Here is a 27,667-nt window from a genome sequence, read left to right as displayed (position 1 = left end):
TTCGCTGGACTGTTTTACACCTGTTGCATCCTGTACACGAGATAAATAAAGTTTGATTTGATTTGACAATGTAGACAACATTCAATCACGTGTCAGAAATAGGTTTTCAGTTATGAGAAGGTAGAGATTAGAAAAGGAACGTTTCATCTGAAACTTTGTTGCATGTCAAATGACTGTAAATATCAACATTCAATCATGTGTTTGACATTTGATTTTAGTTATGAGAAGGTAGAAATTAGGAAGTTAAATGAGAAAATAAAAGAATTCCGATAGCGCAGGCCTATAAACATATATTTGTTTGGTGAGTTATGTTAAAGCTCTTACTGTAAAGCACACTGAAGACTTCCTCCACCATTTTCCTCAAGACAAAGATGTTAGAGTGGGCATCTGTTGACGCCCTTTGTTTGCCGTGCCCGCCCTCTTTGCCAAGCTTGCTGGATTCACTCTCCTGGACTTTGGCATGGGCATTCACTGTGGTCAGCCCTTGTAGACAGGGCACCCCTGAAAGAATCAAGAATGAGAAACTAAAGGGATACATCTCTACTTTTCACCTTGTCAGTTTCACTCAAAGTTGGGCTATTCTGGTTCTCACTTGCTTTAGAATTGATTGATAGATTTATTTATCAGTAAAAAAAAATACATATTTGCACAGTACATAGATTTTTTTTTTACTTGACCGGGATTGCACAATAAAGTCAGGGACTTACAGTGGGGAAAAAAAGTATTTAGTCAGCCACCAATTGTGCATGTTCTCCCACTTAAAAAGATGAGAGAGGCCTGTAATTTTCATCATAGGTTCACGTCAACTATGACAGACAAAATGAGAAAAAATAATCCAGAAAATCACATTGTAGGATTTTTAATGAATTTATTTGCAAATTATGGTGGAAAATAAGTATTTGGTCAATAACAAAAGTTTCTCAATACTTTGTTATATACCCTTTGTTGGCAATGACACAGGTCAAACGTTTTCTGTAAGTCTTCACAAGGTTTTCACACACTGTTGCTGGTATTTTGGCCCAATCCTCCATGCTGATCTCCTCTAGATCAGTGATGTTTTGGGGCTGTCGCAGGGCAACACAGACTTTCAACTCCCTCCAAAGATTTTCTATGGGGTTGAGATCTGGAGACTGGCTAGGCCACTCCAGGACCTTGAAATGCTTCTTACGAAGCCACTCCTTCGTTGCCCGGGCGGTGTGTTTGGGATCATTGTCATGCTGAAAGACCCAGCCACGTTTCATCTTCAATGCCCTTGCTGATGGAAGGAGGTTTTCACTCAAAATCTCACGATACATGGCCCCATTCATTCTTTCCTTTACACGGATCAGTCGTCCTGGTCCCTTTGCAGAAAAACAGCCCCAAAACATGATGTTTCCACCCCCATGCTTCACAGTAGGTATGGTGTTCTTTGGATGCAACTCAGCATTCTTTGTCCTCCAAACACGACGAGTTGAGTTTTTACCAAAAAAGTTCTATTTTGGTTTCATCTGACCATATGACATTCTCCCAATCCTCTTCTGGATCATCCAAATGCACTCTAGCAAACTTCAGACGGGCCTGGACATGTACTGGCTTAAGCAGGGGGACACGTCTTGCACTGCAGGATTTGAGTCCCTGGCGGCGTAGTGTGTTACTGATGGTAGGCTTTGTTACTTTGGTCCCAGCTCTCTGCAGGTCATTCACTAGGTCCCCCCGTGTGGTTCTGGGATTTTTGCTCACCGTTCTTGTGATCATTTTGACCCCACGGGGTGAGATCTTGCGTGGAGCCCCAGATCGAGGGAGATTATCAGTGGTCTTGTATGTCTTCCATTTCCTAATAATTGCTCCCACAGTTGATTTCTTCAAACCAAGCTGCTTACCTATTGCATATTCAGTCTTCCCAGCCTGGTGCATGTCTACAATTTTGTTTCTGGTGTCCTTTGACAGCTCTTTGGTCTTGGCCATAGTGGAGTTTGGAGTGTGACTGTTTGAGGTTGTGGACAGGTGTCTTTTATACTGATAACAAGTTCAAACAGGTGCCATTAATACAGGTAATGAGTGGAGGACAGAGGAGCCTCTTAAAGAAGAAGTTACAGGTCTGTGAGAGCCAGAAATCGTGCTTGTTTGTAGGTGACCAAATACTTATTTTCAATCCATAGTTTGCAAATAAAATCATTAAAAATCCTACAATGTGATTTTCTGGATTTTTCTCTCTCATTTTGTCTGTCATAGTTGACGTGTACCTATGATGAAAATTACAGGCCTCTCTCATCTTTTTAAGTGGGAGAACTTGCACAATTGGTGGCTGACTAAATACTTTTTTCCCCCACTGTATTTCTACTGTGGTCCCCATTTTTATTTTTTTATATAGATACATTCAGTATACAGATACATGGATACAGATACATTACAGATATACAAACAATAAAAATGGTTCTACACTCTGGATAAGAGCAAATGCTAAATGACTCAAATGTAAAACTAGAGATCATCTTATTTTATTCATTCAAAACCTTTATAGGCTCAGATAAAAACAAAACTAAGTTCAACTCCAAGACAAAAGCAGGATCTGTGAGCAAAATGTTGTAGCGTTTTTGCTCCAAGTGAAAAATCTACACTAATCGTGTTATGTGATTTGGGCAAATTATACCCGATTCAGCATTTTTGCCCAGTACATAGCGAAGCACTCACTGCAAAACTTGTGGAAGTCTGTTTGTATTTCCATCTGTGAATTGAGGAAGGCTCTTCCCTTCTCTGTTCCCACGGCGATCACGCTGTCCTCGTGCACGGTGATGCAAGCCACTTCGGCGTTAAGCTTCGACATGGCCGTACACTGGAAAACAGGTTAAAAGACAAGGTCATAGGTCACCTCTCAAGCAAGACTAAAGCTTGTTCGAATACCCATACTAACATACTGTATATTACATACTTAACGAGTATATACTACATACTATTAGTTAATTTTAGTATGCTAATAACGAACGGTATCCTTTCAGTTGAGTGTACTAGCGCTTTGCCTCTCTACCGGAAGTGGTTGTTGTTGCTATGTAACTTCTTGCTAGCTTGTTAACATAGCTAACAAATTACTAGCTAGACATCTTACGACTTCATTAACAATGTCCATTGAGAACGTACAACGACTATACCACTTAACTAAGCCAAGAATGATGTGAATAATCAAGTCAATAAACGTAGGGTAGTTAGTTAGATAGCATATAGTTATTATTATTATTATTATTATTATTATTATTATAGTTAATATACTGGCAAGTTCGATGTATTAGTAGCCAACTAACATCAGGTAGCTAGCTAACATACAAGCAACTGCTGTAATGATATGCTATGCGGTTCGTAAGGCTAGCGTAGCTAACAAATTGTCAGCCAACATAATGTGTAACTTATTTGAAAAGTCATTACCATTGCTCAACATTTTCTTAACATTTGTAACAATTAGTTAAAGCGATTAATTTGAATCCGCTCTCGTCGGACTTCGGCTGCATATTTTCCTCCATTTTCTTCAAATCTGAAAGTTTTGTGAAGCCACGCGCATTTTCGGAAGAATTGCAATATAACACGGAAAGTGTCCACTGCTTGTATACTTCGTATTTTGGCAAATGTAGTACGACTTTTGGCATACTACCTATATCCATAATATGACCAATAAGCATACTACATACTCAATTTACGTCACAAATAGTACAGTTAGTATGAGTATTCGAACACAGCTTAAAACATTTGCTGTGGGTCAAAGTACACTTAATCAACATTTAGAATATTGTTCAATTCAATTACTCTTCTTCCAGGTCCCGAGGCAGCAAAGCATCCCCAAACCATCACACCACCACCACCATGCTTGACCTTTGGTATGATGGTTTTCGCCAGGCATTACTGGAACCATGTCGTCCAAAAAGTTATACTTTTGAATAATCTGTCCATAGAACGTTCTTCCAAGAGTCTTGATGATCATCCAGGTGCTTTTTGGCAAACTTGAGTCAACTTTTTGGACGAGATGGGTCCCATTATGCCTGGCGAAAATGAAACACTGCATTCCACAGTAAGAACATCATATCAAAGGTCAAGCATGGTGGTGGTGGTGTGATGGTTTGGGGATGCTTTGCTGCCTCAGGATCTGGACGACTTTCCTTAATAGAAGGAACCATGAATTCTGCTCTGTATCAGAGAATTATACAGGAGAATGTCAGACCATCCGTCTGTGAGCTGAAGCTGAAGCGCAGCTGGGTCATGCAGCAAGACAATGATCCAAAACACACAATCAAGTCTACATGAACATTGCTAAAAAGCAACAAATTGGAAGTTTTGGAAAGGCCTAGTCAAAGTCCAGACCTAATCCCAATTGAGATGTTGTGGCAGGACTTGAAAACGAGCAGTTCATGCTTGAAAACCCACACGTCAATGAGTTAAAGCAGTTCTGCATGGAAGAGTGGGCCAAAATTCCTCCACAGCGACGTGAGAGACTGATCAACAACTACAGGAAGCATTTGGTTGGAGTCATTGCAGCTAAAGGTGGCACAACCAGTTATTTAGTGTAAGGGGGCAATTACCTTTTCACACAGGGGAATTGGGTGTTGCATAACTTTGTTTATGAAATAAATATGTAATTGTTGTGTTATTTGTTCACTTATGTTCCCTTTATCTAATATTAGGTTTGGTTGAAGATCTGATAACATTCAGTATCACAAATATGCAAAAGTGGACAAAATTAGAAAGGGGGCAAATACTTTTTCATAGCACAGTATATGTATATATATATACAGTTGAAGTCGGAAGTTTACATACACCTTAGCCAAATACATTTAAACTCAGTTTTTCACAATTCCTGACATTTAATCCTAATAGAAATCCCATGTCTTAGGTCAGTTAGGATCACCACTTTATTTTAAGAATGTGAAATGTCAGAATAATAGTAGAGAGAATGATTTATCTCAGCTTTTATTTATTTCATCACATCCCCAGTGGGTCAAAAGTTTACATCCACTCAATTAGTATTTGGTAGCATTTCCTTTAAATTGTTTAACTTTGGTCAAACCTTCCACAAGCTTCCCACAATAAGTTGGGTGAATGTAGGCCCATTCCTCCTGACAGAGCTGGTGTAACTGAGTCAGGTTTGTAGGCCTCCTTGCTCGCACACGCTTTTTCAGTTCTGCCCACACATTTTCTATAGGATTGAGGTCAGGGCTTTGTGATGGCCACTCCAATACCTTGACTTTGTTGTCCTTAAGCCATTTTGCCACAACTTTGGAAGTATGCTTGGGGTCATTGTCGATTTGGAAGACCCATTTGCGACCAAGCTTTAACTTCCTGACTGATGTCTTGAGATATTGCTTCAATATATCCACATCATTTTCCTTCCTCATGATGCCATCTATTTTGTGAAGTGCACCAGTCCCTCCTGCAGCAAAGCACCCCCACAGCATGATGCTGCCACCCCCGTGCTTCATGGTTGGGATGGTGTTCTGTAGCAAGCATCCCCCTTTTTCCTCCAAACATAACGATGGTCATTATGACCAAACAGTTCTATTTTTGTTTCACCAGACCAGGGGACATTTCTCCAAAAAGTACGATCTTTGTCCCCATGTGCAGTTGCAAACCGTAGTCTGGCTTTTTTAATGGCGGTTTTGGAGCAGTGGCTTCTTCCTTGCTGAGCGGCCTTTCAGGTTATGTCGACATAGGACTCGTTTTACTGTGGATATAGATACTTTTGCACCTGTTTCCTCCAGCATCCTTCGCTGTTGTTCTGGGATTGATTTGCATTTTTCGCACCAAAGTATGTTCATCTCTAGGAGACAGATCGCGTCTCCTTTCTGAGCGGTATGACAGCTGCGTGGTCCCATGGTGTTTATACTTGCGTACTATTGTTTGTACAGATGAACGTGGTACCTTCAGGCGTTTGGAAATTGCTCCCAAGGATGAACCAGACTTGTGGCGGTCTACAATTTTTTTTCTGAGGACTTGGCTGATTTATTTTTATTTTCCCATGATGTCAAGCAGAGGCACTGAGTTTGAAGGTAGGCCTTGAAATACATCCATAGGTACACCTCCAATTGACTCAAATCATGTCAATTAGCCTATCAGAAGCTTCTAAAGCCATGACATCATTTTCTGGAATTTCCCAAACTGTTTAAAAGGCACCGTCAACTTAGTGTATGTAAACTTCTGACCCACTGGAATTGTGATACAGTGAATTATAAGTGAAAGAATCTGTCTGTAAACAATTGTTGGAAAAATTACTTGTGTCATGCACAAAGTAGATGTCCTAACCGACTGGCCAAAAGTATAGTTTGTTAACAAGAAATGTGTGGAGTGGCTGAAAAACGAGTTTTAATGACTCCAACCTAAGTGTATGTAAACTTCCGACTTCAACTGTGTATATATATATATATATATATAGCATTTTGTATATTTATTGGATAGAGAGAGATAGAGGTGAAAGGTAGGAGAGAGAATGTTGAAAGAACAGTGGATCGGATTCAAACCCATGTTGGCAGAACACACCAGGCCACAGGAAAATGTATTGATTCCATGCCAGCGGAAAATATTTTTGGCATCTCAGATTGTTCTGGCAATACTCACATAGGAACTACATTGGGCGGAAGTATGTTTAACAAATAAATCATGATGAAATTGGCTATTTTAGACTCTTTTTAGACCTATACATGCCTCCTGTAAAACCCTATGATCTGTGAACTGTACATGATACAGACAACGGGTGCGTTCGTAAATTCACTCTGGCCATCTACTCCGATTTTAGAGCACTCTCGTCTGAGTGTGCCAGAGCGCAGAATAACTGATTAATTTCCGAACGCTCAACATCCGTTCAATATGTCGGTAAACGTCGGCAAAAAAGCGTAATTAAATTGTTGCCAGGAGCACAGTTACAGTCACCAACGCTCTGGATAACATGAAAACAGCCTAACCAGCTCTGCAAGGGCGAGTAAAATTGTCAGAGTGAGGTATCCTCTCATTTGTGTCTGGAAGTAGCTAGCAAGTTAGCCAACGTTAGCCAGTTAGCTTGGGTGCTTGACTGCCGTATTGAGGTCAGAATGTTCGGATCAACCCTACTCCTCGGCCAGAGCGTCCAGTGTGCGCTCTGAATGCTCTGAGAGCAAAACGCTCTGAATTTACAAACAGACAACCTGACAACGCTCTACCCAGAGCACAATCTGAGCGCTCTCTGGCACTCCAGATTGAATTTACGAACACACCCAACATCTTGGTGTCATTATACTCCTTATAGTGTTCTCTCAAATATGGAGTATGTCTAGATACCCCCCCCAAAAAAATCACATTCATTTATTCAACATAAAAAATATTAATATCTCAAAACTACCCTTTTTGATATTGCTTATTTTTCGACTGGTATTTTAAAAGAGTAACTTTCATGGAAAAAACATGTTTTCACTGAACACATCAATTCTGTTCTTCATTTTGACAGTTCGTTACAAAAGTGATATATTTTGGTCTTTTAGTAGTAAATCTAGCTCATTTTGCCCCTAGCGGTTCAACTCTACCATTGAAATCATGATGTAGAGGCACCTTGAAAAGGTCCCTCTACATCATCTCAAGGGAGGGGTTCGGTATGAAATACACTCTTCTGGGTGGTACCACCTCAAGGCTTACTATAAAAGCAGGTGACAGCGTGCCTTATTTGGCAATGGTCCTGGTAAGTGGAGAGTAAGGCACATTTCCGCATATGACCAAATTCTATGTTTTTGCTTACTGTTTCATATACATTGGTGCTTTTATGAAGAAGGAAAAAACATGTAGGCTATGAGGGTTCTACGTTTATATTCGTAGCTACATCCATCGTAACAAGAAATAGATGACAATGGTGGTCATGTCAACTTGTTGAATTTTTTCCCAACCACTATTACTGATTGGTGGCACAGTCCACTAAGACAGTTGGCTCATAGTTCAATGGTTGTAAATTCTAATCCCACATGGGGCAGGTATTTAGAATCCCTTATTTACAATATTCATCCAGTGCCCACACACTTCTAAAAAGTGAAAGCATACATGTGAGAGGGGTCACCTTGGTAGCAGTTGTAGGTTTTTATACAGCACCCAAAACCTACCTGTGAGTTAATTTGACCATTGAAAAAATAACTACTGCATAAATACTGCAATGTGGGCTGGATTGAATTGAACCCCTAATATTCAAGGTGATGATTGCACTTTTCTTCCCAACACAATACCAAAAATACACATTTCAAAGATTTATTTTGTGCCCCATGGGGGATTCGAACTTACACTGCAAGTGGCAATAGATGGGGCGGCAGCTAGCCTAGCGGTTAAGTCAGTTGGGCCAGTAACCGAAAGGTTGCAGGTTTGAATACCCAAGCAGACTAGATGAGAAATCTGTCGATGTGCCCTTGAGCAAAGCACTTAACACTAATTGCTCCTGTAAGTCGCTCTGGTTAAGAGCGTCTGCCAAGATGAAAATGTAATGTCAGAAACTCGGTCGGTATCTTACCACTGTGAGCTAACTGTCCAGAGCCGTAACTGCTCGCGATGCACATAATTTTATTATCAGAGCGTGCCAGTGGACTTCTAGTAAGTATGCTTTAGTGAGAAAGTGTTGGGATCAGGTACAACTGTTTACCCACCCCCAAAATTAATATTAATGAGCAATTCCCCCCACCCACAACTTCTCACCTGACTGCATTTCTTTTTTTTTTAAGGGGTTGGGCAAAGGCTGAATTTGGGGTTGGGGTAATTACCCTTTCATGATATGACCCATTTTATACATAGAAATTAACATTAACACCAATCACAGCCCTCCTTTAGGATTGCACATTCAGCAAGTCACCAGCAGTGGGAGTTCCCTTTGAATCTATTTTCCCATTCACTGTGTTGGTGGTGCTCATAAAATGTAGCATACTTTCAGAATTAGCAGAGAGCCCACTGGAAATGTGATGTAATTGTAAAGTATTTTGTTCTAAGCAATGTCTTAAAATGAACAAAATCAAAAAGGGTAGTTTTGAGATATTAATAGTAATATTTTTAATGTTGAATAAATGAATGTGACATTTTATTTTGGAATCAAGACATACTCCATATTTGTGTGAACACTATAAGGAATATAATGACACCAAGATGTTGTCTGTATCATGTACAGTTCACAGATCATAGGGTCTTACAGGAGGCATGCGTAGGTCTAAAAAGAGCATAAAATGGCCACTTTCATCATGATTTTCATGATCCATCCTCCCAATGAAGTTTCTATGTGAGAATTGCCAGAACAATCCGAAATACCAAAAATATTTTCAGCTCCCGTGGAATTGCCCAATTTGTTTTTGTAAGGAGTCATTTAAATGACTAACCAATCTTTCATATGTTTTTTCCGTGGCCAAACTAATAACGTGTGTGTGTGAGTGGTCCTACCACTGATTCCAGCGCAGACACTAGGCTGGTGAGGATCTCTTGTCTCGCCGACATTTGTGGGACCCGCAGCTCAGCCCGGGAGTTAGTCCTTATCCCGTCACATCCCGACTTCCTCATCTGTGCCATTCCTCTTCTGAGGGGACACAAAACAGAGGCCTTCAATAAGTTATCAAGAAGATGAACCAAAACGGTCATTTGTGTCTGCCTGTGTAGATTACATAAATGTGGATGGTGCCTCATCTGCATCCCATCAGTCGCTTCTGGGAGTAGGGTGAAGTTGCCCCTACACTGATCTTGGGACAGTTTAGAATTTTCCTAATGGTTAATGTTTTGATTGGTGATCCCAGACTTCACCCCAGAGCTCGGTTCTGAGTAAGACACTAAACAATGACTCAGTTTTACCCCCGTCTGCAGAAAAGGAGGCTGTGTATACATGGTCTAAGTATATGGCATATGCTAGGTAGACAAATGCATGCCCTGCCATTTAAGGTAGATAAAGCCTACAAATGAATGAGCAGTAACCAAATGCACATGACATTGATCTGGAGTGAATACGGTGTCTCTGCCATTCATCGCCCCAATAAAACAACAAGTAGCCCATTTTATTTGACTTTGACAACATGGTTTGGATGCATATTGAATTGTGATACAACATTGCAGTTGGAGGGGGGATGGGGGGGTCATTTGGGTGGAGGGGGAGGTTTCTACTCATTAAAAGGCTTTTAAAAGTGGCGGTAATACCCTCCATGTAATATGCTAATACCCAAATCCGTCACACACATGCAAAAGTAGATCATTACGATAAGCCTTTGTCAGCCAATTAAAGATAGCTCCGATTATGTATTTGAATAATCCCTTCATCCTTCATTTGCTCTCCTTAGAAGGTAGCTCAGCAAATAACTCTAGAGATTGGAATTGTCTAGGAATTGACAGAAAAATGTACCCAAATTCAGTTTGACCCCGATTAGGCCTAATTTCTAATTTAGGGCTGGCACGGTAATTGTATAATTGTGTAACGGGCGATTATAGATGACATTGACATTGATCTGGAGATATAAATGCTTAATTTTATTTTTGAGTATGTGAAACGAACATCTGACTGAAGACGGGGACCTTAAAAATAGAATGGTCATTCTATACTGAGTGTACAAAACATTAGGAACACCATCCTAACATTGATTTGCACCCGCTTTTCCCCTCAGAACATCCTCAACTCGTCGGGGCATGGATTCTACAATGGTGTTGAAAGCGTTCCACAGGGATGCTGGCCCATGTTGACTCCAACGCTTCCCACAGTTGTGTCAAGTTGGCTGGATGTCCTTTGGGTGGTGGACCATTCTTAATACACACACGAAACTGTTGAGCGTGAAAAACCCAGCAGCGCTGCAGTTCTTGACACATTCAAACCGGTGCACCTGGCACCTACTACCATACCCCATTCAAAGGCACTTAAATCTTTTGTCTTGCCCATTCACCCTCTGAATGGCACACACACAATCCATATCTCAATTGTCTCAAGGCTTAAAAATCCTTCTTTAACCGGTCTCCTCTCCTTCATCTACACTGATTGAAGTGGATTTAACAAGTTCCTAATGTTTTGTACACTCAGTGTATATCTATGGATGGGACCGACAGGCATTCGTGCGGTTGAGTCCGTTTCCATGGTAACATAGACTACAATGTGATGAAACATTCTTGTTCTTTGCGGAAACAAGCAAAGTGTTGTAGCAAACAAGTCTATGGTTGCCCCCACATTCAGGAACGGAGGAGAATATAAAATGTGCATATTTTATAAAGATTACCACAGTCATTTGGCTGACAAATAACAGTCATCCAAAATCCCATGACCATAACAGCCCTAAATGTTCAATATCATTTAGAAAATGGACAGCCATGTAGGAGAGAACTCGTAATTTACCCTTCGCTCAGCCCCGCCCCATAATTTTGGCCAACCAATCACAGCGCTCCATTGGATGGAAACTGTTACAAACTGTTAGCTAGCTGCACTGGCCACCATTGAAAATGCTGCTAATGCTAGTTAGCCAGTTAATTGAACTTGTTTTCTCCAAATGTATGTTAGCTAGCTAAGTTAACTATATTATGAATATAACCCTCATCTGCTATCAAAATCAGGATACGATTTGAGAGCACTAATTAGCTCCAAAAGTGGTTAGTAGCTTTGACTGCATGCTGACACAGTGCATTCAGAGTCATCCAGTGGCTAGCCACACTAAAAACATAATTTTACCAGGTTCCCGTGAAGCAATTGTTATGACAGTCCACCACAACATACCCAAGAGGCTCCTGATTAGCAAAGGGTAGTCTGTGTTTTATCTTCATTGTGTATTAAAAACAGTTTGAGATCATTGTGAGGGGTTTTCTCCACTAGTTTGAATGGGGAATTGGGCTTCCCAGAAATGTTTTGTCAGAGGTTGCAATAGGGAAATGTTACAATGACGCTGATATTTAGATTTTTCACTTTTAAAAGTATGCCAATCAAAAACCATTAATTGCAAAGTTAAACAAACCATACAATTCTATGCACACGGACTACTTTTAACGATTTCCACAGAAAACTTTACAAAAACACATTTACTCAATGTATAGTTTGATAACAGAATGACGGTAAACCTCCCTCAGTTTTTTATGTGACCACGTTTTCCAAAAGCTCTTAAATATCTACTCCAAATTAAGATTTAAAGATGTCTGTAGAAAGAATGTCAGCTATGATATGACACCTTGAGTTTGAAAATATATATTTTGGTTATTGAACTACAGTAACTGAAGTGGATTAACACTCAGTAACAGAATGATGGTAACAGAATGACATCATGGGTCCCTGATGTGTACTATACAAAAATGCATAATTATGAATATCATTCTCTTCATGGTGATTTATCGTAAATAGGTGCACAAAAGGTAGAAACATTTTCTATCCTCCTTTGCATGTTTGGGTATTATTCTACACACTATTATTCTAATGAGCTCCGCCCCCAAACAAGACCACATTTGGTTGGTCAGGAACAAATCTGTACCAATGATAGATGTCTGTTTCACAAATTTGGACATCACAGTACAGCACAGTAGAGTTCAGTACAGTAGAGTTTATTACAGTACAGTTCAGTATTATACTGTACTCTAGTGTGCTCTACTGTACTGTCCTATACTCTACTTTTCTTTACTGTACTCTACTGTCCAAACTTGTGAAACAGATGTTTATGATTGGTTCAGATTTGAACTGACAAAATGTCAACTACTTTTAATCGTCTGGTGTCAGTCGGTGCTCAGTGGGTGAGAGGGCTGGTTACAGTATGGAAAGAGAGGGGGCTCATGGGTAGGTGTCAGTAAGAGCCGGGAGAGGTGACATTAACTGGAGAGAGAGAAATAGAAGAGAGACAGAGAGGGAGGAGTTGTCCAGACTGTTTTCACACTCTTGCTTTGACCACCACAGGACAGAAAGAGAAAGAAAACATTGTGCTGAACATAACAGTAGGAAGGGAGGACAGTAGCAGGTGACCCAACTGGTTTGTGACTACTATGAATTCCCATTGTAGCCAAGTCAGTTGCAGTCATTCTGTTATAGATTTCTAAGTCATTATGTTACCGATTGGGTAACAGAATGACACGTTTGAATCACTTAATAAATAAAAACCAAATTGTTTTCACTAAAAACACTATAACTAATAGCTATAGCTACCTTTACTTGTTCCTTCTGTGAACTTTCATTATCCTCCCTCATTAAATATCTTAAAGATATGTAGGTTTTTGGTAACAGAATGACAAGACACTAGGCAATCATTTTTTACCTTACAGAAGGAAAATAATTTCTGCAAAACTAAATATAAAATGTTGATATTCGTTGGCAGGGTCTTTACTTCAACATTATTGTGTTTTGATGTATTTCTAATACACTTTCAGAGTTTTTATGCTAGATGTTTTCTAAGACCACCTTTTCATCTGTTTGACCAGAAATCAAAGCCTTTAATTAATCCACATTTTTAGGATGGCACATTTTTGAAAAGTGTATACAGTATACAGTGGGGAAAAAAAGTATTTAGTCAGCCACCAATTGTGCAAGTTCTCCCACTTAAAAAGATGAGAGAGGCCTGTAATTTTCATCATAGGTACACGTCAACTATGACAGACAAAATGAGAAAGAAAAATCCAGAAAATCACATTGTAGGATTTTTAATGAATTTATTTGCAAATTATGATGGAAAACAAGTATTTGGTCAATAACAAAAGTTTCTCAATACTTTGTTATATACCCTTTGTTGGCAATGACACAGGTCAAACGTTTTCTGTAAGTCTTCACAAGGTTTTCACGCACTGTTGCTGGTATTTTGGCCCATTCCTCCATGCAGATCTCCTCTAGAGCAGTGATGTTTTGGGGCTGTCACTGGGCAACACGGACTTTCAACTCCCTCCAAAGATTTTCTATGGGGTTGAGATCTGGAGGCTGGCTAGGCCACTCCAGGACCTTGAAATGCTTCTTACGAAGCCACTCCTTCGTTGCCCGGGCGGTGTGTTTGGGATCATTGTCATGCTGAAAGACCCAGCCACGTTTCATCTTCAATGCCCTTGCTGATGGAAGGAGGTTTTCACTCAAAATTTCACAATACATGGCCCCATTCATTCTTTCCTTTACACGGATCAGTCGTCCTGGTCCCTTTGCAGAAAAACAGCCCCAAAGCATGATGTTTCCACCCCCCATGCTTCACAGTAGGTATGGTGTTCTTTGGATGCAACTCAGCATTCTTTGTCCTCCAAACTCGACTGAGTTGAGTTTTGACCAAAAAAGTTCTATTTTGGTTTCATCTGACCATATGACATTCTCCCAATCCTCTTCTGGATCATCCAAATGCACTCTAGCAAACTTCAGATGGGCCTGGACATGTACTGGCTTAAGCAGGGGGACACGTCTGGCACTGCAGGATTTGAGTCCCTGGCGGCGTAGTGTGTTACTGATGGTAGGCTTTGTTACTTTGGTCCCAGCTCTCTGCAGGTCATTCACTAGGTCCCCCCGTGTGGTTCTGGGATTTTTGCTCACCGTTCTTGTGATCATTTTGACCCCACGGGGTGAGATCTTGCGTGGAGCCCCAGATCGAGGGAGATTATCAGTGGTCTTGTATGTCTTCCATTTCCTAATAATTGCTCCCACAGTTGATTTCTTCAAACCAAGCTGCTTACCTATTGCAGATTCAGTCTTTCCAGCCTGGTGCAGGTCTACAATTTTGTTTCTGGTGTCCTTTGACAGCTCTTTGGTCTTGGCCATAGTGGAGTTTGGAGTGTGACTGTTTGAGGTTGTGGACAGGTGTCTTTTATACTGATAACAAGTTCAAACAGGTGCCATTAATACAGGTAACGAGTGGAGGACAGAGGAGCCTCTTAAAGAAGAAGTTACAGGTCTGTGGGAGCCAGAAATCTTGCTTGTTTGTAGGTGACCAAATACTTATTTTCCACCATAATTTGCAAATAAATTCATAAAAAATCCTACAATGTGATTTTCTGGAGAAAAAAATCTCTATTTGTCTGTCATAGTTGGCGTGTACCTATGATGAAAATGACAGGCCTCTCTCATCTTTTTAAGTGGGAGAACTTGCACAATTGGTGGCTGACTAAATAATTTTTTTCCCACTGTATGTCCTAATAAAATAAAATAAATAGACTCTTAGCTATCATCTGACACCAAATTTGATGTGCTCCTATGAACTTCACGTTAGTGCTCGTGGGGCTTTTTACATGGAAATGTTCAACAGTAACCAAGGGGGAGGGGTTTAGCAAAGGGTCAATTAGCCTATTTGCAGGGGAGTAGGCCTAACATTTATCACAAACATGTTAACTGGACAATACACAGTACAATCAGTGTCAATACAAAGTCAAGGAAAGACAGGGTAAATAAGAGGGAGGAAAAGAGTGGGGCATAACAAAAAATCCTAATTCCAGGAGCTGCGTTCTCATGGCAACTGCAATCCGTCTCCTTGGATACTAATCTCGAGGCATTTGAACAATGCAGCTCTGGCCTTTAATCTCTCCAGACACTGGGAAACATTATCCTAGCCTCTCCGGGCAGCCCCAAACCACAGACTCCACAGTGAGGGAGGGCAGAGAGAGAGACCAATATGCCTGTCTGAATAGGGCCTCCCCTGAGCCAACAGCAAACATAAGCCCCCTTGAAAACTATTACACCACTGAAATAGATGGCCTCTTTCACTCCTATCTTTAAGACAAAAGAGGCACAAAAAAATTAGAGAAGGGGGGCGCCGTCATTTTGTTTGCAGCCAAAGGAAGCCACCACTAGTGAACTCAAAGGAAGTATTTTAGAAATTGACAAAGCCACTGATGTCGAGTTGGAAAAATGCAAATTACCCAATATGGTTTCGGTTCTAATTTAGCTTCTAAATGTCAAACACAATTATTAATGTAGGTGCATGTGACTGAAAGAGATGTAGGTTTGTTGCTTTGGTAATTTATAATATATAGGAATACAAAAGGGCCATTCTAAAAAAAACATGGCCATCTTTGACTTTGGCAAGGACAAAACAAAAACAATTCAACTGGTTGCAATAGTAGCCTCTCTCGCCTTACAGCAAATAATTTCAGACTGTAGCCCAAATATAGCTTAGTCCTACAAAAACATTTGTGATACCACCAGGCTACAGCACCTAAAATGTTTTGCCTGTGCCTTGATTGTGAGATAAACCAGCCTCTACCTAAGAAACAAAAAGGAACCACAACAGTACGGCTACACTTCAGAACACCTCCCTGGTATGAGAGTACACCCTGATCTTAAAATGATACAACGCTGCTCTGGCTGCCATGCTTAAATGCTCCAGCTAATGACATCCTAACCCATTTGAGTCCCCCCTGGGAAGCCAGCACTGTTATTTTCTTCATGCCATGCAAACCTCTCCAGGCTACAGAGGGCTGAGCTGATCCTTTACTTGTTGAATAATTGCCCAAGCGTGTTTAGCCAGAGTTATTAGGCTACAATGTTCTCAGAAGAAGGGGTATCAGGGTTTTCTGAGCTGGTTTTTCACTAAGAGGCTTGTGGCACTCGCTGCCATTGATACACAATACTTTGCTTATACCCCTTAACAAGCATTTCCGGTCGCAGACCTTTTGAAGACCACAACTGTATCTAAATCGTTAGGCTCAGTGCTGATCATTGACTTTTAATTATGTTGAACTTTGGGCATGCCAGGCATGATCCCAGAGGCTGTAGTAGGCCTACTAGGCTGTAGACATGCATCAGCTAGGCTATTATGCCTGCATTGTGGAATAGGCCTAGCCATTAGTCATTCTAGCCATTCCTCTGCTCAAATGTTGCTGATGCATGCCAGATCTTACAACACCTGGATAGGTATTTTACGCATCAGCTAACCACATCATATGGTATAGTAGTCTGGTGCCCGACTGACAGTCGATGACGTGACACACATTGGTTGTTGATTGCAACGTCTGAGCAGGGGAACGCAGTTTGGAGATCCAGCTAGTTCTGGAATAGTTCAAATACATGGAACAACTGAGGTTCCCAGAGGATATGTTTGAAGCCGTTCCATGTAGTTCAACTATTCCAGAACTAGCCCACCTGATTCAACTTGTCAACTAGCTTAATCATTAAGCCCTTAACCAAAGATGGTGGATAATGAAGATGTTGCATAAAAGCTGTTTACCATTGAAAAGAATGGTCAAGGTTCCGGTCAGTGTAAGTGTAAGTGGGCGTTCCTTCTCTCGCGTGAGCATGCTTTCCCGGGTGAGCTAACGTGGGAAAGCATGCTCAATGATGGTCCCATGAGAGCGGGAACGCCCAGACCGGGTAATGGCAGCTAGTAGAGCTTTTTGAGTTGACGCGATATGGTGTCAAATTCAAGATACAAGAACGATTATAACAGTTTGCTACTACAGCGGATGAAGGAGCGGAAAGAGCGTGGAGATGTGGAAATGGACAGCAAGGAAGAATGTAGAGGGAAGCGGTGTGATGAGGAAGATTGGCTTCAAGTACGAAATAAAAATAAACATACTTCGGTAGCTCAGAAATTGCTTTGCGCTTCGGGACAAGAACTGTGGCTTGCTTTGCTCTCCGAAGCAGGGCGGCGTTGAAAGGGGTGATAACTGGGGTGGTTGATGATCAACGGGTGTTGATGATCAACGGAAATTGAAGATTCCGGAAATTGAAGATTCCCTGTGTCTGTGACGCCCGCAGTTTGATGCGACGCAGACCCGGTGGAGAGCGTTGTGAAACAGATAAGACACAGTCTGTCCTGCTGAGTTTTGATGCAGAGTCTTTACCCAACAAAGTAAAGTTAAGATGTGTCAAAGGAATATGTATTATTGATGAGAAAAGATGTGCGTGTTAACTGTAGGGGTACCCATGTTGCTGGAGATCAGAAGTGTCCAGTGAGAGACAGGCAGGTCGAGGTTGCCAGGGTCAGAGTTGCAGGGCACTACGCTGGCCTTTTTTACAAGGAGCACGTGTGCACCTAAGTTGAAACCTGTAAGCGCATACAAAGACATTTAGGAGCACAATGAAACATATTTGAGGTAATAAACAAGAATCCTTACTTTTTCTAGGTGCACTGGTGCTCCCAAATAATATTTCCAGGTTGCACAGCAAAAATATTCAGCCGTATATGTGAGTAGAATGGTCGCACTGTAGCGCCCCAAGTAGTACAGGTGTCATATGCTGAGGCAGTGAAGAGAGTAGTAGAGGAAGATGGGTCAAGGGAGAGGGATCCTAAGAGGTTCCCTGTGAGTAGGCCGAGGCCAATAGAGTGATAGGAATAATGCGCTTCAGTAAGGTTTCTACTATTTACCACAGCCACAAAGTCAATATTGGCTATATCATAAAAATTCATGAAAACTAAAATGTGGTTTTTGGTCTTCATTTAAGGTTAGGCACAAGGTTAGCAGTGTGATTAAGGTTAGGTTTAAAATCATATTTTAAGAAGAGAAATTGTAGAAATAAGCAGGGTTTATGACTTTGGTAACTAGTGACGACCCTTTAGTAAGGTTGGCTTCTTAGCGTTGATAGCCATGGTTATCAACTGTAATGCAGAAATGGAATGTAAATCACAGAAAATAGATGTTGTGGTGGCAGCTGCAAAGAAGTACTTGGGTGAACGAGATTTTGCCCAATAGCGGCCTCTGGTCTACTTATTTCACCGATCGCCCCACCCGAACATAATTTTTTGGGGCCTGTGAGATCTCGCTATCTCTACCGTCTCTGCCTTAACTATTTATTTATTTTTTATTTATTTCACCTTTATTTAACCAGGTAAACCAGTTGAGAACAAGTTCTCATTTACAACTGCGACCTGGCCAAGATAAAGCAAAGCAGTGCGATAAAAAACAACAACACAGAGTTACATATGGGGTAAAACAAAACAAAGTCAAAAATACAACAGAAATACATATAATATACAGTGTGCAAATTTAGCAAGTTATGGAGGTAAGGCTAGCTAATGCGTAAGCAGCCCATTGGATTCCATGAAAATGCGATGCCTAACATTGGGGTGAGAAGGTGCCGGAAGTGTTGTGGAATTAAATGGTCTGCTTTAGCATTAACTACCTAGTATGAGGACGAAAAAGGCATTTTAATTAGAAACTAGCAGTATTTCAATCTTCTCGATTTGGCGTAAATTGTTGTGGGATAATTAGGAGTACAGCGACACCTTCCATCCCTGGATCGAGGTATGTTTTCAAACCATTTCACTTGAAGTCCACCCCAATGGTGGAACAAGCTCCCCCACGACGCCAGGACAGCGGAGTCACTGACCACCTTCTGGAGACAATTGAAACCCTACCTCAGTAAGGAATACCTGGAATAGTATAACAGTAATCCTTCTACCCCCCCTCCCCCACTATTTATTTTTTTACAATTTTAAAATAGGGTGGTTGTCCCACTGGCTATCCTAAGTTGAATGCACCAATTTGTAAGTCGCTCTGGATAAGAGCGTCTGCTAAATGACTTAAATGTAAAGTTCACCGAGGTGCAAATATTTTGGCATATGGTCGTTTCGACTAAGTGAAATTACAAATGCATAAGGTACACAAATGCACAAGCACAATATCCAGAAAAATATGCATTTTTGCCTTTAGCAAGCAACTTCAATTGTATTGATACAGTTCAAAGCTCCTAGCTAGCTACCTTCATATCAACTACTGGAGAAGGGGTAGGCTATCTAGCTAGCTATAACTCTTGTAACTAGGTGTGATTGGGATCCTTAACGCTAAGAAAAATCCCTAACGGAAAAACTGTTTTTTTGTTTTCCCCCACAAAATTAAAATCACAGTGTAGCTGGCTCACCTGCTCTTTTTCTTTGCTAATGATGCAAGCATTTGTTCAGTCTGTTGTGTGTAGAATATCCTAGCCTATTCATTGATGGTAGGCCCTGCTTTACTGAAGTTGCATGACATGGCAAGCCAAGAAATTGCAAAATACAACATTCCATTGCAAGATACAGTTTTTGATTGCTGATAGATAGGCTTAGTGCACGGTTCTACTCCGTCTGCCTGGTGGCCGACCTGCCTATACTATGCCCCTCCCCTCTCTCTCCGTCCCTCGCTAGCTCGCTATGAAAGATGCAAACGTTTGTGTTCTTGGAAGTATGTCAACTAATCAGTCTCCATTCCAGAAATACTGAATCTTAGGAGTTGATTCCTAGCGGAAGATGTGTTTTCTTTCTACTAAATGTCTTGGTAAGTCACAGTATTTAACAAACATTAAAGTACTTTTTTAGGAGTGGTCAGCTCGAGATTATTTGATTGACAGTTCTGGTCGCCTAGTGATGGACATTAGTCCCGCTTCAGAAGCGGTATTCCTTTACAGAAAAGTAATGAGAATGTGTTCTTAGTCAATTTACCTGGTAAAATAAGGGTAAAAAATATATATTAAAAAATGGTAATATGCACGTTCAGTGGAGCTTCGCAACTATCTCCTGAGAAGGTTTCGTGTCGGCATTTAAAAAGCCGTAGTGTACCCTTACAGACAAACAAACATGCTGTAGCCGAGGCACTTTCAAGAGTATATGACTGCGGTAGATATAACTTAATTGCCCGCCCTAGCAGTCATACATACAGTTGAAGTTGAAAGTTTACATACACCTTAGTCAAATACATTTAAACTCAATTTTTCACAATTCCTGACATTAAATCCTAGTAAAAAGGCCCTGTCTTAGGTCAGTTAGGATCACATCTTAATTTTAAGAATGTGAAATGTCAGAATAATAGTAGAGAGAATGATTTATTTTAGCTTTTATTTATTTCATCACATTTCCAGTGGGTCAGAAGTTTACATACACTCAATTAGTATTTGGTAGCATTGCCTTTAAATTGTTTTACTTGGGTCAAACGTTTCGAGTAGCCTTCCACAAGCTTCCCACAATAAGTTGGGTGAATTTTGGCCCATTCCTCCTGACAGAGCTGGTGTAACTGAGTCAGGTTTGTAGGCCTCCTTGCTCGCACACACTTTTTCAGTCCTGCCCACAAATGTTCTATAGGATTGAGGTCAGGGCTTTGTGATGGCCACTCCAATACCTTGACTTTGTTGTCCTTAAGCCATTTTCCCACAAATTTGGAAGTATGCTTGGGGTCATTGCCCATTTGGAAGACCCATTTGCGACCAAGCTTTAACTTCCTGACTGATGTCTTGAGATGTTGCTTCTATATATACACATAATTTTATTTTCCTTCCTCATGATGCTATCTATTTTGTGAAGTGCACCAGTCCCTCCTGCAGCAAAGCATCCCGACAGCACGATGCTGCCACCCCCGTGCTTCACGGTTGGGATGGTGTTCTTTGGCTTGCAAGAACCCCCTTTTCCTCCAAACATAACGAAGGTCATCATGGCCAAACCATTCTATTTTTGTTTCATCAGACCAGAGGACATTTCTCCAAAAAGTATGATCTTTGTCCCCACGTGCAGTTGCAAACCGCAGTCTGGCTTTTTTATGGCGGTTTTGGAGCAGTGGCTTCTTCCTCGCTGAGCAGCCTTTCAGGTTATGTCGATATAGGACTCGTTTTACTGTGGATATAGATACTTTTGTACCCGTTTCCTCCAGCATCCTCACAAGGTCCTTTGCTGTTGTTCTGGGATTGATTTGCACTTTTCACACCAAAGTACGTTCATCTCTAGGAGACAGCACGCATCTCCTTCCTTAGCGGTATGACGGCTGCGTGGTCCCATATTGTTTATACTTGCATACTATTATTTGTACAGATGAATGTGGTACCTTCAGGCGTTTGGAAATTGCTTCCAAGGATGAATCAGACTTGTGGAGGTCCACAATTTTTTTTCCTGAGGTCTCGGCTGATTTCTTTAGATTTTCCCATGATGTCAAGCAAAGAGGCACTGAGTTTAAAGGTAGGCCTTGAAATACATCCACGGGTACACATCCAATTGACTCAAATTATGTCAATTCAGAAGCTTCTAAAGCCATGACATCATTTTATGGAATTTTCCAAGCTGTTTAAAGGCACAGTCAACTTAGTGTATGTAAACTTCTGACCCACTGGAATTGTGATACAGTGATTTCTAAGTGAAATAATCTGTCTGTAAACAATTGTTGGAAAAATTACTTGTGTCATGCACAAAGTAGATGTCCTAACCGACTTACCAAAACTATAGTTTGTTAACAAGAAATTAGTGGAGTGGTTGAAAAACAAGTTTTAATGACTCCAACCTAAGTGTATGTAAACTTCCGACTTCAACTGTATGTAATAGGACCATTATTCTGCATTGTGAATTGACGTGGAATTTTATGTTTTTTTTCTTGTTGTTTAAACGGAAAACAGATTTTTTTTAAATGGTAGTTTAAACATTAAATGGAAGCTAGGTGAATTACAACAGCATTAGGCTGCATTCAAAACAAATCTCCCCCATCCACCGCAACTTGGCGGAGACTCGCACTTGAGCCTTTTACTTTCGGTTTTGGTCCACCAGCTTCAAACAGCTGTAAAATCTATATTGTTTGTTATTGAAATTGAAAATATATTTTCTCACGTAAACTGCAATTGAGCGAACAGTGTAGAATTTTAGCAACCAGGAAATGACAGAGCGATTTCTACATTGGCAATTTAACCCTAGAGATCCTGGTTCGAATCCAGGCTCTGTCGCAGCCGGCCGCGACCGGGAGACTCATGGGCGGCGCACAATTGGCCCAGCGTCGTCCAGGGTAGGAGAGGGAATGGCCGGCAGGGATGTAGCTCAGTTGATAGAGCATGGCGTTTGCAACGCCAGGGTTGTGGGTTTGATTCCCACGGGGGGCCAGTATAAAAAAAAAGATGTATTCACTAACTGTAAGTCGCTCTGGATAAGAGCGTCTGCTAAATGACTAAAATGTAAATGTAAATGTAACCCGATTTCCCTAGACAACACAGCAATAAAGTCAAAACAGCTTTCCCATTTTAACAACAGATGTCAGCCCAGCGGGAGAAATCAATAGATGAATATCACAAAACTGGCGGGTAAGTAATACTGTGAAACACTATCATTCCACTATTGCTGCAGATATATTATGAACATTTTCTGAAATTACAATGCAAAAATTCCAGAATATCCTATGTGTAGCACCTTTAAGCAAAATTTTCCATTTGTCACATCCCTACTAGTAACATTTACTGAGGTAGCCTAGCGGTTAAGAGCATTGGGCCAGTAACCACAGGTCCTTGAGCAAGGCACTTAACTCTAATTTCTCCTGTAAATCGCTCTGGATAAGAGTGTCTGCTAAATGTTTTTTTTATTTAAGCATGGGATAGGTTACTGTAGCTAGCTTCCTTATATCATGTCTCAGGTAACATCAGAAGACCTTGCACGCATTGGGTAAACTGCATGTGAAGCTTGTTTGAGGTGAACTCAAACAAACTCATGACATGATCGTAAACTAGCTAGCCAGCAGATTACGACCCTACCATTACGCTTGTTTACACTGAGCGGCACTGGGTCAAACACATACCTCAATCCAGGGATTAGAAATTGCATTGTACTCCGAATTGTCCTATTATCCTAACTGTTACACCGGGAAGATTGAACAAATGCAAGTTTTTCCGGAAAACTGCCTTTTCATCCTCATGCTAGCTAGCAGTAGCCACAGCAGCCATTGTGGGATAAACTAGCAGTTTTTCAATCTTCATGATGTATCAGTTTGGATATAGGTCAAATTTGGAGAACAGTGGCACATCCCATCCCTGCATTGAGGTACGTTTTCCGACCTATATCTCGTTCCTGCTCCGCATTGTCTTAATCTAACCATTATTGCGTTCGACCCCAGTGCAGCTCACCATAAACAATCGTAATATCAGTAGGGTCGGAATCTGCTGGCTAGTAAACTTGCTAGCTAGCTACACGCCCAACTCCAGGTTTGCTAGCTAGCTACATTGGGGGAGTTTTGCATCCTGACTGTAGCTACCTAGCTAGCTATGTAGGCTAACTACCTAACGTTAGCTACAGAAGACTAGCTAGTATCAATGCAAAAATAGTGGATGAGATTGGGAAGACAAAACAGTGCATGACAGTTGTGAAAGTGTTTTTCAACCAATGTCAATGTGGGCTTGCTGGCTAGTTCGCTAGATCATTTTGACAAGATTGAACAAAACCCTTGAGTCTAATTTAATTAGCTAGCTAACTAGCTAGGTAGTTACCCAGCAAGCTTTCACTAAAGTAAAATGGTTGACGTGCTCTTGAAAAATGTCTTCATTTATCCTCAACACACAAAATGTAATACGCCATCTGTTTTAGCTAATAACAGGCAACTAAACAATGACCGGATAGCTGGCTAGCTAAATTAGCTTTCTTTCTTGCTAACGTTATCTAAACCATCCATGCGCACACCAAACCAAGACTCGTCGTATATCGTATCATTATGCATTCTGTAGTTGCTCAGTTGGCTGTACACATATCAAATACACAATTTAGCCCATACCATTGTCTGCATCTAGCTAGCTAGCTATGAAAATAGCGAGATGGTTCAATCGAGCTGGCCCATCTCCTCCCCCAGAATTCTAATCTGTAATTTCACAATTTGTACAGTCATAAAGTCACGTGTTTACAAAAGACACGGTTTTATGTTTGAATGTTTATAAATATTACAATAACATGAGGCATACCTTACCAACATCAACGTTTAAATTGTTTTACTGTGTCAATCCCGGAATATGGTTATTCCCCGTTTAATCCAACCGAAACTGTTGGGTAGAATTCCCATCTAAAATCTAGCATTAATATCGGGTTTTCGAAACCTTGTAATCTGAATCATTATTGCACAAAATTCGCTAGCAAAACGTTATCGCCGAGATTATTTTTCAATTTCCCCTGTTTTTTCTATTTCCTTTAACAGTGGAGTGTGTCCGCTTTCTTTGTTCTGTAGCTAATCCATTAAAATTGAAACTCATTCGCCTCTGCTAATCCCAGCCCAACTCAACAACAGCATCTATTGGCTGTAATTTACATATAGCTAGGATTAAGGAACCTCTGGGAAACCATGGGGGAAAACTCGCCTGGAGAGGGACGTGATGAGACAAACAGGATATTTTACTTTTCAGATGTAAACCTGTTGTAAAAACAAACAAACAAATATCACAGTCTGCATTAAACATTTAACTAAATAACTAAATTTTTAGATTTGACTGCACAAAAATTGGTTTTAAAACTAATTGGGACTAATATAATTTATTATAAAGGAGTATTATATATAATGGACAATGTATTATTTGCCAGGTTAATTTAGGTGCTTTTTAGAATTGACTCTCTACTATAGTGAAAAAGAAATACCTAAAATATACAATTTCAACATGTAATATGATAACAATACTTTACCTCTGTATGATATCAAGTTGAATTGTGAACTATTTTGGTCAGCCACTTGAGCAGTGCCCTAACTGTCCCTATGCATGTGATCTGGCTCGCTTCATATACTTGGTGACATTGGCCATGTGCATAAATCATGAATAGCAGCCTACTTTGCCCCTAGTGTTTGAGTGCAGTATTGTACTCTGTCTGGTCCAACTTTTAGAAGTACATTTCTGAACACCTTCACACCATTTGTTGCTGCACTTTTTTTGGCTTCACAGCCTCTATCATGGCAATTTTCCCATGAATGATACATCACTTCCACAACTGAGCCAAATGGTTATTGTGACACCATTAGTCATCAATGGGAGCTAGTGTTAGCAGTGTGTGTGTGTGTGTGTATGCCTGCATGCGGGCACCAAGTAAGAACACTACAAACAGGATTTATTTGTGAGTGAGAAAATTGTAAATGGGTGAATAGGTGTTCAATAAAGGCCTAATCTCAGTTAACCCAGAACTAAAGCCTTGCGTATTTGGTCAGCTGCTCATTACGTAGTCTGCCCACGAGAGATGAATAAAGGCCTAACAACACATCAGAAAATATCATGTCCACATGAAATAAAACACCATAATCCTTTGCCCACATTGTTAACATTTAATGACTCAATCTCTGAAATCATTACAGCAATTAAGGGTATGAAGTGTTTCCTATCTGAAAAAGGCAATATACAATATCCAATGACAATTTGTAGCTTCAGTTACGCTGACCGGAGGCCAGCCCTACACTTTGTCTATGAAATGTCAATCCAAAGTCTTACATTCCACATTACTCACATCAAAATAATGTTCTCCCAAAGACAGAGTCGGCGTTCCAAATGGTGCACTACTTTTGACCAGCAATAGGGCCCTGGTCAAAAGTAGCGCACAATATAAAGTGAGCTCCAAAAGTATTGGGACAGTGACATTTTTTGTTGTTGTTTTGGCTCTGTACTTCAGCACTTTGGATTTGAAATGGTACAATGACTATGAGGTTATTGTGAAGACTGTCAGCTTTAATTTGACTGTATTTTCTTTCCAAATCGGTTGAACCATTTAGAAATTACAGCACTTTCTGTACATAGTCCCCCCATTTTAGGGGACCAAAAGTATTGGGACAAATTCACTTATATGTGTATTAAAGTAGGATTAAGTGAAGTATTTGGTCCCATATTCATAGCATGCAATAACTACATCAATCTTGTGACTCTACACATTTGTTGGATGCATTTGCTGTTTGTTTTGGTTGTGTTTCCGATAATTTTGTGCCCAATAGAAGTGAATGGTAAATAATGTATCGTGTCATTTTGGAGTCACTTTTATTGTAAATAAGAATTTAATATGTTTCTAAACACTTCTACATTAATGTGGATGCTACCATGATTACGGATCATCCTGAATGATTCGTGAATAATGATGAGGGAGAAAGTTACAGAGGCATAAATATCATACCCCCCAAAAATGCTAACCTCCCCTGTTATTGTAATGGTGAGAGGTTAGCATGTCTTGGGGGTATGATATTTGTGCGTCTGTAACTTTCTCACTCATCATTATTCACAATTAATTCAGGATTATCCGTAATCATGGTAGCATCCACATTAATGTAGAAGTGTTTAGAAACATATTCTATTCTTATTTACAATAAAAGTGACTTCAAAATGACACAATACAATCTGAAACACAACCAAAACAAACAGCAAATGCATTCAAGCTTAATGTAGTCATTGTGTGCTATGAATATGGGACCAAATACTTAACTTTTTACTACTTGAATACACATATAAGTGAATTTGTCCCAATACTTTTGGTCCCCTAAAATGGGGGGATTATGTACAGAAAGTGCTGTAATTTCTAAATGGTTCACCCGATTTGGAAAGAAAATACAGTCAAATTAAAGCTGACAGTCTTCACTTTAACCTCATAGTCAGTGTACCATTTCAAATCCAAAGTGCTGGAGTAAAGAGACAAAACAACAAAACATTTGTCACTGTCCAAATACTTTTGGAGCTCACTGTACGTAGGGAATAGGGTGCCATTTGAGACACAGCCAGAATATCAACTAACCTCCCAAGAATACAGTAATGGACTGCACTTAGAATCTCCCCGTTGGCTTGTTCAATGGAGATAATAACATTTGGAAGACCGTAATGTATCAATTCTGTACGTTGTGATTAGGAGTTGTTTACATCCAGAAGGGAGGGAGCATCCAGAAGGGAGGGAGCATCCAGAAGGGAAGAAGCAGTTACAGTAGGGCTCCATCCTTAATAGCACTCTATTCCCTATATATTTCTCGACTTTTCTGGTCCAAAATAGTGCACTATATAGGGAATAGGGTGCCATTTGGGACAAAGGCCTTGAATGTTCCATTGTTTGTATCGTGCTCCAAACAGCCGTTGAGTGGCCTACTCGAATCAAAGGACAAAGTGATCCCAAGGCATTGATCCAGGTTGAAATTTCACAAA

The 27,667-nt window shown here is 40.5% G+C and overlaps 1 protein-coding gene across 5 annotated transcripts in view; it reads right to left on the bottom strand.

The window, feature by feature from the left end:
- Positions 1–25,249, bottom strand: part of LOC121573910 (general transcription factor II-I repeat domain-containing protein 1) — a 52,838-nt gene extending 27,589 nt beyond the window's left edge. For 2 of the 5 annotated variants that reach the window (XM_041886314.2, XM_041886315.2), the window contains exons 1-4: positions 24,488–24,821; positions 9,382–9,514; positions 2,671–2,812; positions 325–501 (exon numbers count right to left, since the gene is read on the bottom strand). In XM_041886314.2, the coding sequence (XP_041742248.1) occupies positions 325–501; positions 2,671–2,812; positions 9,382–9,514; positions 24,488–24,498 (463 nt within the window). In that variant the 5' untranslated portion in view covers positions 24,499–24,821. Of the gene's footprint in view, positions 1–324; positions 502–2,670; positions 2,813–9,381; positions 9,515–24,303; positions 24,378–24,487; positions 24,822–25,196 lie in introns of those variants that run through there. The other 3 variants (XM_041886318.1, XM_041886316.2, XM_041886317.1) reach the window with 3 other exon arrangements.
- Between the last annotated feature and the right edge of the window lie 2,418 nt (positions 25,250–27,667).

Source organism: Coregonus clupeaformis, chromosome 9, assembly GCF_020615455.1.
Source record: "Coregonus clupeaformis isolate EN_2021a chromosome 9, ASM2061545v1, whole genome shotgun sequence".
Taxonomy (NCBI): domain Eukaryota; kingdom Metazoa; phylum Chordata; class Actinopteri; order Salmoniformes; family Salmonidae; genus Coregonus; species Coregonus clupeaformis.
This window is presented reverse-complemented; position numbering and strand designations above follow the sequence as displayed.